At 49.4% G+C, this 12,634-nt stretch overlaps 1 protein-coding gene across 1 annotated transcript in view; it reads left to right on the top strand.

The window, feature by feature from the left end:
• Positions 1–508: 508 nt before the first annotated feature.
• WNT4 (Wnt family member 4) overlaps positions 509–12,634 on the top strand; it is a 36,210-nt gene continuing 24,084 nt past the window's right edge. Inside the window, exon 1 of the mRNA XM_055001698.1 lies at positions 509–756. Coding sequence (XP_054857673.1) covers positions 680–756 — 77 coding nt within the window. The 5' untranslated portion in view covers positions 509–679. The remainder of the gene's footprint in view (positions 757–12,634) is intronic.

The following is a 12,634-nucleotide window of genomic DNA, read 5'->3' as shown; positions in this document are numbered from 1 at the left end:
GCAAGATTCAAGTCCTGCGCCTTAGAGAGTCTGACCAAGGGAATTTTGACTCTCGAAAGCTCATGCTCTGGAATCTAGTCGCTCTCTAAGGCGCTCCTGGACCCAACCCGACTCGAGCTTACCAGGGCTTACTCTCGAGTAAGCACGCCCACGGCGGCAGCCTCACCAAGGGGGGCTGCCAGGTCTCAGACTCGGGCTAGACGCACCTCGATGCCCGCTGCGCCCCCCCCCCGGCGAGGCTTTCCGCGCAAGCACCTCGAGAGTCAGCCGCGGGAGTCGCGCGCGTGGGGCAGCCCCAGCGGCGGGCTCCCGCGCGGGAGGGAGGCCCGGCTGGCTGCTCGCGAGTAAGCCCGCCAGCCGCGGCGCACCCAGGCCGGCGGCGGGGCGGGCGCCGCGAGGCGGCTCCAGGGCGCCGCGCTCCGCCTCGGGGGTGTCCCCGGCCCGCCCCGAGAGCCGCCCCCTGGGGCCGCGCCCCGCCCGCCCGCCGCTCCATCCCGGGAGCGCCCGGCCGCGCTGACAGTCCGGCCGAGCAGCTGCTGCCGGCGCCTCGGCCCGCCTGCGCCCTGCCCGTCGGAGCGGCGGCGGCGGCGGCGGCGGCGGCACCTGAGCCGGGGCCGGGCCGGGGCCCGGGCGGGCCCGCCGGCCGGCTCCCCGGGAGGCTCCGGCCGCGCCGTCCAGGATGAGCCCGCGCTACTTCCTGCGCTCGCTGCTGCTGCTCATCCTGGCCGCCTTCTCGGCCAACGCCAGCAACTGGCTGTGAGTGCGGGCGCCGCGGCGGGGCGGGAGGGGCGTCGAGCCGGGGCCGGGGCGCCTCTGCCGCCGCCCGCGCCTGCAGCAGGTGGCGGCGGCGGCGGCGGCGGCGCACGGGGCTGGCGAGGCTGCGCTCGGTGCAGTCCCTGGCAGAGCCGCTCCCGTCTAAGCTCCGCCGGGGCAACTCGGCCCGGGATCGCGCTTCCTCTGGTCGCGCCTCACCTGGCCCTGGCAGGGGCGGCGGGCGGCGGGGGCTGCAGGCTCGGCCCCTCGAGGCAGCGCGGCGAGCCCGCGGGGGCGCCCCACTTACCGGCCCACCTCCCTCCTTTCCGCTCCAACTTCCCGCGACGGAGCGGTCCCCCTGCTGGCGTCCTGGAAACCTCTTTCCGAGCCTCCGCTGGGGCTTACTCCCGAGTAGACCCGCCTCCGAGCCCAGCCGTTCAGTGCCATCCTATGCAGAATCGCGCCCGTCGAAACTCGCTGGGCGTAGACGGGAGCAACTCTGCGTAGGACTGCACTGGTCGTTTCAGGGGCGAGACTGCGATGTGGTTCTAGGCGCTTTTGGAGCAAGATTCGGGTCCAGCGGAACCTTAAAAACCGACTCGGTTTCCGGGGTATTTGCTTTAAGTCCAAGCTGCCTCCTTCTGATGCATTTAGAAGGCGCTTTTGGAGAACAGACCTAACCCAACGGGTGTATTCGGGTCGATTCAGGGGAGGCTTACTCCCGAGCAAACGAGGTTGCGCTGTTAAGTCAGCCGTCGACCCTGCTTTATTCAATGGGACTTCCTCCAAATGAAGCGCGTTTAGGATTGAAGCCTGTTAACTTACAGGCGAATAGTTTTAAGAGCCAGGGATTTTTAGCAGAATAAATCCGTGCATCTTCTAAGGTCCCTCCAAACTCCGGCTTGTGGGGTTTGGTTCTTTGGATGGCATTTCTAGGGTTGTGCTGTGACAATGAGGCCCTGCATCTGGGGTCTCAGCAACATTCCCCCCCTGTTCTAACAACAGTGTGTGACACATATGTTGTGTTGAGTTTAGAAGAGCTGCTAGATTTTTAGCCTGGTCTGCCTTGCAAGACTGTTGTGTCAAACTTAAAAGAGTTGCTAGTTTTTTTTTAGCTTGCTCTGCCTTGCAGGATTGTTGTGAGCATTAGGAAGTAGCCCTGGGGATAACCATCCTGATTTCCTTGGAAGGACAGCGGGCGAGAAATGCAACACACACGTTTTTGGAACAGGTTGCAGGATACAATTGCAGCACAAACTGGTTTTTTAAAAGAAAAGAAATTAAGGCCCCGCTGCTACTAATTTCACTTTTAAAAACAAGTTTTTAATTTACTGTATTAACTGGATGTTTTAAAACCTTGCCTTTCCTCCAAGAAACTCGGGGGTGCTGTGTGCGTGGAAGTCCCTCTTCCAATTTTATTTTTGCAATAGCCCTGTGATGTAGATTGTGCTAAAGGCGAGCAGCTGCCTACTCTCCCCATGTCCGAGAGCTTTGCAGCTGAGTAAGCCTTTATTCAGTTTTAGAAACTTTAGTTCTGCAGTTTGCATCATTTTATTATTACTTTTCGAGCAACGTAAGCAAAAACAATTAACTCCACCATAGGAATCCAGAAAATGTCACAGATGAAAAATGTACGCTTCTAGTTTAATATCAGTTCTGCTAAAGGTCTATGGAGGGGGCTTTTACTTTCAAGCAAGCCCTCCTTGGAGAGGGAGTTCCATGGCTGGGGCATGCTACCTCAAATGCTCCAGGCCTCGTAACCACTCACAGCACTTCAGATTTTGTAGATATTGTTCGTTATTAGGATCCTATGCGCTGCTATTTGCTCACATCTCTTGGGGCTGCCAAGTATGTTCAGGGCGAGGCGGGGGGAGTTGCTTTGGTACGCTTTGTGTTTGTGAACATGATCTCCTTTGGCTGATGGGCCTCTGAGCAGTTCACGTTTGGGGGAATTAAGGATAGAGGGAAACAGTGACCAAGGTGTATATGGGCATGCTGCCACTTCAGTTCTATGCTCCAAATTATGTAGAAAATGCTTGAGATACTCCCTCTTGCACAGTTAGCCACTCCTATCCAACTGTTATCCCTTGTTACAGTTTTGCAAGGCCATGTCACACCTGTGATGCTCGGTGTTGCCATTTTTACTTGGACCCTGTGTTAGAAGCAAATTCCCGCAAAATCAGGTGCCAATGGTCAGAAATTGTATAGAACTTGGACAGCGCCCATCTCCATAGACTGGATTTCAGTTAAATATCCTTTTTTTTTTTTGGTCCGGACATAGGTTGAGGTGCAAGACTGAACTGGAAATAGCACATTTGGAAGGTCACATCAAGGCTTGAGACCCCGTGGCCTTCTTTCCCTTGGCCTTTTTAAATCAAGTTGGTTAGCAGCATTGCATTGGATTAATATTCTTAGGTTGGGTGGGAACGGGTCAAATTGACTTCCAGGCTGTTGCATTCTCAAGAAGCTTTGGTTGTAGACAGTTTCTGCATCTACTACTCAGCTGACTTTTGACAAAGCAAGGAGAGGGACTGTTAACACACACATGCCACATAATGCCCTTTTGCTTGTCTTTCCCATGCTATTGCTAGAAGACACTTAGCCATGAGATTAGGTGCTTTCTCCCTTTGCAGTAATTGCTACCCGTCTAAGGTGCTATCCAAATGGTCTCTGCAGACATTTCTCTATCTAGTCAACTCTCAGTCACCCACTTGACTTGGAAGTGCCTCGGCAATGGTCAAATTAAAGACATATGCTGCTTTATATTTGTGGGGTGACTAGAGGAAGGGCTGTGTGTGTGCATGCGTGCACACGGGCGTGCAGTTATGCGCAAGTGCAAACCTCATCCCACTCAAGGAATTTATCACAGAATGTAGAATTTTGTTTTCAGAAAATCACCTTTAATTTTTCCTGTTCCGGGGTTCCAAATACATATTTGCCTTCCCAGACGTGTGTTTGAAACGACACAAGGGGATGAAGCTGCTGTGTGTGAGATAGTTTTATGTTGCCATCCTCAACAAAATGACGCCCTTCTAAGCCTTTTGACTTGAGAGGACTTAGAAGAGTGTGTGTCTGTTCAAGATCACGCTCTTAGAACGAAGAAGTCTTTGGCAAAGAATAGGGTTAAGTGTCTCCTTCCCCACTGCTGCATTTTCTCTCTCTAGTGTTTTTATCTTTTGTATTCCTATTTATTGCAGTAACCTGTCCTGAGCCCGTTTGTGGGGAGGGCAGGCTATAAATTTAATCAATAATGATGATGATGATGATGATGATGATGATGATAATGATAATAATAATAATAAATCACCCATATCCTAAGCTACCCTTCCCCTAGGGGCGGGGAAAAGATTTTGCCATGTGTGTTTGTGTGTGCTGTAGTCAGACCCCTGTTGGGTTAAATCTTGTATTTAGAGAAAAAGAAGAGAGAAAGAATGGTTGTGGTATGCGCAGCTAGCCGCTGATTTGTGTCACTTTGTACAATCTTGTGGATTCTTCTTGCAAGTTTAGTTCCCCCACCCACACACACACCTTTCATTCTTACCAGCACCAACTCACCACTTCAAAAATGATGGAAACTATCGTTTGCTGGCTGGGTTTGCATGCCTGTGCAAGAGAGCATCAGGAATCGGGGACTGATAAGCGTTTTGGGGTGTTGAGCTATCGGGTTTTTTTGGAGGGGAGGTGGCGAGAGTGAGGAATTCCTAATGAAAGGTGCAGGAACTGTTCCATAGATCTGGGAGATGAATGCTTTGAGTAAATCGGTTGCTACTTTTCACCCTAACACCATCTCGGGCAAGTTCCCACACGTGTTTCATGGCTTAAACATGGTGCGTGGCACATGTCAAGTGATGATCTTATATGTGCAGGTGAGCAATTGCCGGTACAGCGCTACACAGTGAGGTACTCCAGTTTCTCAAATGCAATCTCGCTCAAAGATGTTGTGAAATGTTTTTTAAAACATCCGTTTTATTAGAACAATCCGAAATGATGATCATGCGCAGAGGCTCAGTGCCTTTGTGAATGACAGATGAGTTGGCTATGATTGCGAAACAATGAAATGAACTCTTTAAAAAAAAATGAATTTCCAGTGTAATGAATTTAGATGGGTGATCCTTTCCAGCGACCTTTGCCCCGTTAGTTCTGCTTATAAGAGGATGGCTGTTCTAGCAAGCGGCCGGCAGGAGAGCTTTGGATCTGCCTCCTACCACTGCCAATCTTACTAATAAATGAACTCATAACCTTTTATAAAGAAGAAATCTACTACCTACACAGGAGCAGTCTTGGCTTCGGCGCATATTCAAGTACAGTCTTGGCACTATTTCTCTGGTAAGCCTGCAGAGTGGCTGTGTGTGGTAGGAAAGGGGAACCAGTGGTTTGTGTTCTCCCTTGCTGATGTGAGCAATCAGAGAGGGCATTCTAGATAAGGAGCAAGATTTCATGAAGGAAGAGAGATCCTTCAGTGGCTGTCAGATGAAACAGTTAAATGGAACCTCCATATTCAGAAACACTATACCTCTGAATTCAGGGAGGCTACAGGCTGTGCCCCTGGTTGTAGGCTGCCTTGGGTCCATTGGCTTTTACAGTGAACAGGAGGCTACAGTGGATGAATATTTGGTCCAATCGAGGAAGGCTGTCTAGTGCACATCTGGAATCAAATTCCAGGTGTGGGCTAGACCGAACCCTCATTCCTACTGAAGAGGTCAACTTGTGTCTAGGCTATACCCCTTCCAGTGGGGGCTCATGTGACTGAGCGCTCTTCTTTACAAAACATCCCTGCATGTAGAAAACTAGAACACCAGGAGGGTGTGTTCTGGCCTAGCTAGATGTGCTGATTTTCTACACGCAGGGATGTTTTTCCTATGGAGGAGCATTCAAGTCACGTGAGTCTCCATCCGTGATCTGAAGAGATGTAGCCAGGGCCAGATTGTCAACACAGCCTGGCAGCAAGCTGTGCTAAAGAGGCCCAGCTTGACTCCAGCTCAGGAGAAGGTGACGGGTGGGTGTATTTCTGTTGCTGCCACCGGCTGGGTCTTAGTTAAGTGGTGCCTTGCAGGGGCTGCTCGGCTGAGGACTGATTGGTGGTGATACGGAAGGTATCGGCATGCCTTTGACTATAGTGGTCACTGCTCGTTGGCTGTGGGCCAGGCAGCCCCTGCAGAGCTACCAGTTCCGCTGAGCTCTGCTTATTCCTGGATTGCCAGCAGCCCACCAGATATATTCCCAGACAGTTAATGGACCGATCCACTCTCACGTGCATCCCAGCGGCTGTAGCAGATTAGTTAAGTGGTTCGTCTGCGAATCAGCACTCTGCTGGTTCGAATCCCACCACTGCCATGAGCTCAGTAGGTGGGTAAGTCGCTCGTCTCACCCACAGCTCCCCTGCTGTATTGTGGGGATAATGATAACACTGACTTTGTTCACTACTCTGGGTGAGGCACTAATCTGTCTAGAAGAGCAGCATATAAGTGCTGTTGTTGTTGTTGTTGTTGTTGTTGTTGTTGTTGTTGTTGTTGTTGTTGTTGTTGTTGTTGTTGTTGTTGTTGTTGTGAGAGCCATTGAGGTGTGAAGGTTCGAGAGCTGGAGTAGGATCTGGGAGGCCCGGGTTTGGCTCTCCACTCTGCCGTAGAAGCTTGCTGGGTGACTGTGGGCCTGTCACAAAAAACTCTAAACCTAACCTACCTCACAGGGTTGCTGTGAGGATAAAATGGAGGAGGGGAGAATGATGTCAGCAACTTAGGTAGAACGGCGGTGCATAAATGAAGTAAAAAGATACAGTTGAGAATCAGACTCAAGAGGTTTGATAATTATTTTGGAGTAATCTCTTTTTACCTCCAGAGAGTTCAGGGCGGATATGCGTCGTTCTGCTGTCCTTCAGTGTTATCCTTACAACAAGCCTGAGAGGTGGGAATAGGGTGCCACTTAGGGAGCTGGTGCTATATGGTGGCTAAGCAAATGAGCCCTGATCCAGGGAAGTCCCCTTGCTCAAATCCCACTGCTGCCATAAAGTTGCCAGGTTGCTTTAGGCAAACTATCTCCTGAGAGTCCTGTCCCCAATATTGGATAGTACTGGTCTCCCTCACTGGGCTGTTGTAAAGATTATGGCAAGGAAATGCGTGCAAAACACTTCGGATACCGAAAAGGTTGTATAAATGATAAGTATCGTCGCTACTGAATGACAGCTAAGTGACTGGCCTAAGGTCCGTCAGTGAGGTCCTTGGCAGAGGGCCAACAGGAGATCCCAGGTTTCCCTAACCACTACATTGCCATGGGTCATGTTGTTGTTGAAACTGCTAGGAACCTGATTTATCTACTTCATTTATACCCCACTTTTCTCTGCGATCGGTCGAGCCTTGGTTTCCCAGATCCTAATCCAACCGCTATACCACGCTGTGAATTTTCGAGGGTCAGAGCTCCACTCCTCGTATCTGACAAAGGGAGCGCTGCCTCTCAAAAGTTCATACCCTGGAAATCTCGTTGGTCTTTAAGGTCCTACTAGACCCGAATCTTGCTTTTCTACGACAGACCAACACGGCTATCCACCTGAAACGACAGCATGATGGCTCTGTTAAAACAAATCCCTACTGACTCAGACCAAAGATTCATCTGGCTCAGGATCCAGAGGAGTTAGCCGTGTTAGTCTGTAGTTGCAAAATAGTAAAGAGTCCAGGAGCACCTTTAAGACTAACCAATTTTATTGTAGCATAAGCTTTCAAGAACCACAGCTCTCTTCATCAGATGCCTCTGATGAAGACAGCTGTGGTTCTGACGCAGAGAGCTGTGGTTCTCGAAAGCTTATGCTACAATAAAGTGGGTTAGTCTTAAAGGTGCTACTGGACTCTGGACTCTCTGGCTCAGGGTTCTGTTTCTCAGGGCGGGTCACAGAGACCTAAAGCTTCCCCTCTGCAGCGTCTGTCATTCAGAGGTACACTGCCTCTGCACAGGGAGGTTCTATTTACCCATCGTCATTGTTGCACCCGGCTGCAAAGTGTAGGTTGTGTTGGCCGTGGGGCTTTTTAACCCAGTTGTCTTTTGATATCCTTCCACCAGTACCCTCCCCACCCCCCAAAATCAGGATTTTCCCAAAATAAGTGCAATCATTTCTCCATTCAGGCTGCTTTGAGTTTGTCCTTCAGCGCGGCTGGGAACTGGGGGGGGGGGGGTTGCAATGCTTATTTAGCAGCATGATGCTTTTCCTGTAGAGCAAAGAACTCTTGGCGGATTCTTTTTATCCAGCTGGAAATTGGAAATACAGAGTGGGGGGGGGAGTTGCAGCTGTGCAGGGAGGGAGGATGTTATCTGCTGGAAAGGGGGGGGCGGGGAGCTCTGCTGTAATGAATGCAAATAGCCCTTAAGTGCAGCCGCTGTGATGAGTATCTTTTTTCAAAAACAAGATAAGGGGAGGACTACAGAGCCGAGAGAGAGAGAGAGAGAGAGAGAGAGAGAGAGAGAGAGAGAGAGAGAGAGAGAGAGACCGTTTTCTCTCCCCCTGCCAACGGGGTGGGATCCTATTAAATGAGCTGCATTTACACTGCAATTAGATTTACAGTGCCTAACTTGGATGAGCTCCAGCCGTGGGGGTGGGTGAGGGGGGGCGCTACATACCAACTGCATTACTGGAGTCGAGTGTGTCAGTGTTGCAACTTGTTCTGGGTGCATGCTTGGAGGAAATGTGCCCCGGGCACCCTTCGCCGGCTCATTCCTGATTCTGACAGGTCTCTGTAGAGGCAAGGGTGGGGCTTGTTGGGGTGGGGGGCAAAGGGTGAGCCTGTTCGGGAGGGGGATCGGTCTGGCGTTTGCACTTTTGTGGAGGGGAAAGGAGGAAGGCATCCTTAGGCCACCCTGGAGACGGAGCAGGTCAAGATAAAACACCCTTTGCTGTGATGCAGTTTCATGCTTCTAGTCCCTGGGAACCTTTCTGCGCCTGCTTTTGAGTTGCACCCTGTGGCAAGCGAGTAATTAATGCATAGGGGGCACCGAGACTCCCATCTGTTCCATGTCCCCTCAAAATTTACTGCCCCTGCCCTCTGATTACAGATTGGTGAGCGCATTGCATACGCTCAGAGGCACTCATTACTTCCCGCTCCATAACTCTGGAATCTTTGCTGCAATCAATCTAATAGTGATAGCGATAGAGTCTGTGTAGCGCACGCAGCGTTCAGTGCACTTTGAAACATGGTTATCTTGTTGGAATACTTACAACAGCCATATAAGGTAGACCGGTATGATTATCCCTTTATCGTAGGATTGGGGAGGGAGGGGGTGAGGCTGAGACTGAGTTGTGTGAGGCCACCTAGAGAGTTCATGATTGAGAACTGAACTGGAAACTTCCCGGATCACAACTCCTTCCAGGCCCAGCTGTCTGTGAAGAAGACAAGATCAAACTCTGCTCTGTGTATAATTCTTTCCCTCTGGTTTGTTTTTAAAGGATGAACAGCTTGGAGAGATTAAGGCCGTCGTCACACGGGCATCTCTTCCGTTAAATTTACAGCATATAGCGTCCTACCTGTTATTGGCACAGTAACGTTTCTTTGGGTCACCTAACGGCTCTTCGCGCCACCAGCTGTCCACACCGAAGCACTCTGTTCTATTCTCTCTAACCGCGCAGAAGCAGCTCCTCCCCCCCTTTTTTTTATTATTCTGGCGTTTAATTCCGCTATAACGGAATAACAGCATATAAACATTCCGTTAGAGCAAAACATTACGACCCTTTTGTTTTTCCAACTTTGAAATTATATAAATAGCCCTTTGCCCGCAGAAAACTCCCTGTCTGACGTGATCCCCATCGCTGAAGACTCTGCCATGGCGATTGAGACATTTTTACTTCAGCAGAAAGTTTGCATTGTGTTATGGCGTTATGGCGTTATAAGGACATAATAAAATTTAAAAAAGGGGAGTCGCAGGAAGAAATGGATTCTGGGATTGAAGGGAGGGCATAGGGCGTTGCGAGGCGAAATACATCGATGTGAGGCCTTCACACTGAGGCGCAAAATAGCGCGACTATCAAGCAAAAAACAGCAATGAGGAAATCGCATCAGTGTTGGAATAAGGTGGGTGTTTGCCGGGAAATAGCGCCATTTTAGCGCTAAAAAAAAGCCCGTGTGACGACGGCCTAAATCTCGAGATGAGGATGGTTAGGGGAGAATGAATGAGTGCAACTTTCTCCCTACATTTGGGGGAAGGCAATTTGCAGAGGAAGGGGGGGCTGAAAGGATTTTTCTCAGGTACACATATTCTTGGCAGTTTCTCCCCTCGAGATGTTGGGTGATCTTTGTTAATAACAAAAAACAAAACTGAAACCATCAAGGAAAAGAATTATGCAACTATATATAAATGCAATTTAATTGAGTAGACTCTGTGGAGAAGTGGCATAGAAATAGTCTAAAATAAATATCTATTTGTGGTTTGGCCTGTGGGTTTGTACAGGCCAATATATATCCAATCCCCCTGACTGGAGTATTGTGTAATGTGCCGTCAAGTCGCCTTTGACCTATGGCGACCCTATGAATGAAAGACTTCCAAAACATCCTATCATTAACAAACTTGCTTGGACTGGAGATTAGAGAGTAAATTGGAATACGGCTATTAAGACATCCATCTTTGCAATACTGCCTTGTTTGGATAAAAAGTAGTACATTATCCTGTCTGTTTTTCCCCACCACCTTCAGACTGATGTGCCAGGTACTAGCTCATTTAGGTTAGGTTGCACTTTTAAGACTAACCAACTTTATTGTAGCATAAGCTTTTGAGAACCACAGCTATCTTTGTCAGATGCATCTGATGAAGAGAGCTGTGGTTCTCAAAAGCTTATGCTACTATAAAGTTGGTTAGTCTTAAAGGTGCTCCTGGACTCTTTACTATTATGCATCTGATGAAGACAGCTGTGGTTCTTGAAAGCTTGTGCTACAATAAAGTTGGTTAGTCTTAAAGGTGCTCCTGGACTCTTTGCTATTATGCATGTGACGAAGAGAGCTGTGGTTCTCAAAAGTTTATGCCTCAATAAAGTTGGTTAGTCTTAAAGGTGGTACTGAACTCTTCTATTATGCATCTGATGAAGAGAGCTGTGGTTCTTAAAAGCTTATGCTACAATAAAGTTGGTTAGTCTTAAAGGTGCTCCTGGACTCTTTACTATTATGCATCAGATGCAAGAGAGCTGTGGTTCTCGAAAGCTTATGCTACAATACAATTGGTTAGTCTTAAAGGTGCTCCTGGACTCTTTACTATTATGCATCTGATGAAGAGAGCTGTGGTTCTCAAAAGTTTATGCCTCAGTAAAGTTGGTTAGTCTTAAAGGTGCTACTGGATTCTTTACTATTTTGCAACTACAGACCAACAAGGCTAACTCCTCTGGATCTGTAACCTTAGGTTTGGTTGAGAGGATAAGAATGACTTTGGGGGCTTCCCAGAGAGCACCAGTTCCCAATGGTGCAGATATGCTCTCAAACACACTGCTCTGACCTCATTACACAAATGAATGGCTACAGTCTGAATCTTCCAGGGCACGGCTTGAGGGTTTTTCAGGGCCCTGGGCAACACCTGCCACCACCACCACCACCTTTTAACTGGGGAGCAAAACCTAAGGGGAGGGTCCTTCATTTTTGCCAGAGATCCTGGAAATACCAAAGCAGTAACTGACTGATCTTGGGCTATTCCAGCCTTCTTGGGAGCATTGCGCAAAATGCGAACACTTTCCCCATTTCCTCCAGTCCTTTAGCTTCCTAGGAACTCAACACAAAGAGACAACGGTGTTGGCCCTCTGTGGACTTCTGGACTCCAGCATGTGAGCACATGAATCGGCCTTACGCAGATGGACCAATGGGCTGGTTCTAGCTCAGTTACTAGTGGCAACTCTCTGAACTACCCTGCAAAAACTTCTTAACGCTGGAAATTTTTGAAGAAGTCTTTGCACGGCAGCCTGGAGACAGCCAGGGTGATGTAATGGTTCTAGTCAGGGGTCATTTCGTAGAAAAAGAGTTGGAGGAACTCATTAGCATAACTCATTAGCATATGCCACGCCCCTTGCCATTACCGGAAGTGTTTCATTAGCATAACTGATTTGCATGTGCCACACCTATCCTGGCTGTTTTGGACCCAATCCTGGCCATTCAGGGCCAAAATTGGGCCCAAAATGGCAAAAAGGGACTGAAAATGGCCAAAAAGGGGCCCAAAATGGTCAGGATCTGGCCACTGCTGAGTGGGAGAGTGATCTACCACCCATCAGAGACCTGATCCGGGCTGTTTCAGTCCCAATCCAAGCTGAAATGGGCCCAAAACGGCCGAGAGGCAGGTGGGCGGGGCCACCTGACATGTGCCCTCTTTGGGAAACTGCTGGAACTGCATTCCTGTGCATTCCCCCTCGAAATGAGCCCTGGTTCTAGTGTGACTAGGATCCAGGTTCGAATCCCTGCTCTACCATGCAAGCTCACTGGGAGACATTAAGCCACTTGCTCTCTCTCAGTTCAAGTATACCTCACAGGGAGGTGGTTGTGACAATGAAATGGAGGAGAAGAGAACAATGTTGTAAGCCGCTTTAGGAGCCACGGGGGGAGTTGAAATAATGACGGGACGGATTCAACCGGAGGCCTGCTGTATGGAATGCACGTCCTCCGCTACTGTCCCTTCCCCGTTATCAGTGAGACTCAAACTTAGGAAGTTGCCTTGATATAGTCCTGAGAGAGCCTGTCGGTGCCATCTTCTCTGATTGGCACTGACTGCCCAAGATCTCAGCCCGGGGCCTGCCCTTGTTCTGCTGCGCTTTGAAAACTCGAGGTGCCAGGATTGGACCTGGGACCTTATTCATTAAAAAAAAAAAACCCACCAGGTTCTGATGTGCCAAAGACTGCAGCCTTCTAGTATTTCAGACTGAGGTGTTTTTTTTTCCTCC

The sequence above is a fragment of the Eublepharis macularius genome, chromosome 17, assembly GCF_028583425.1.
Source record: "Eublepharis macularius isolate TG4126 chromosome 17, MPM_Emac_v1.0, whole genome shotgun sequence".
Classification (NCBI taxonomy): domain Eukaryota; kingdom Metazoa; phylum Chordata; class Lepidosauria; order Squamata; family Eublepharidae; genus Eublepharis; species Eublepharis macularius.
This window is presented reverse-complemented; position numbering and strand designations above follow the sequence as displayed.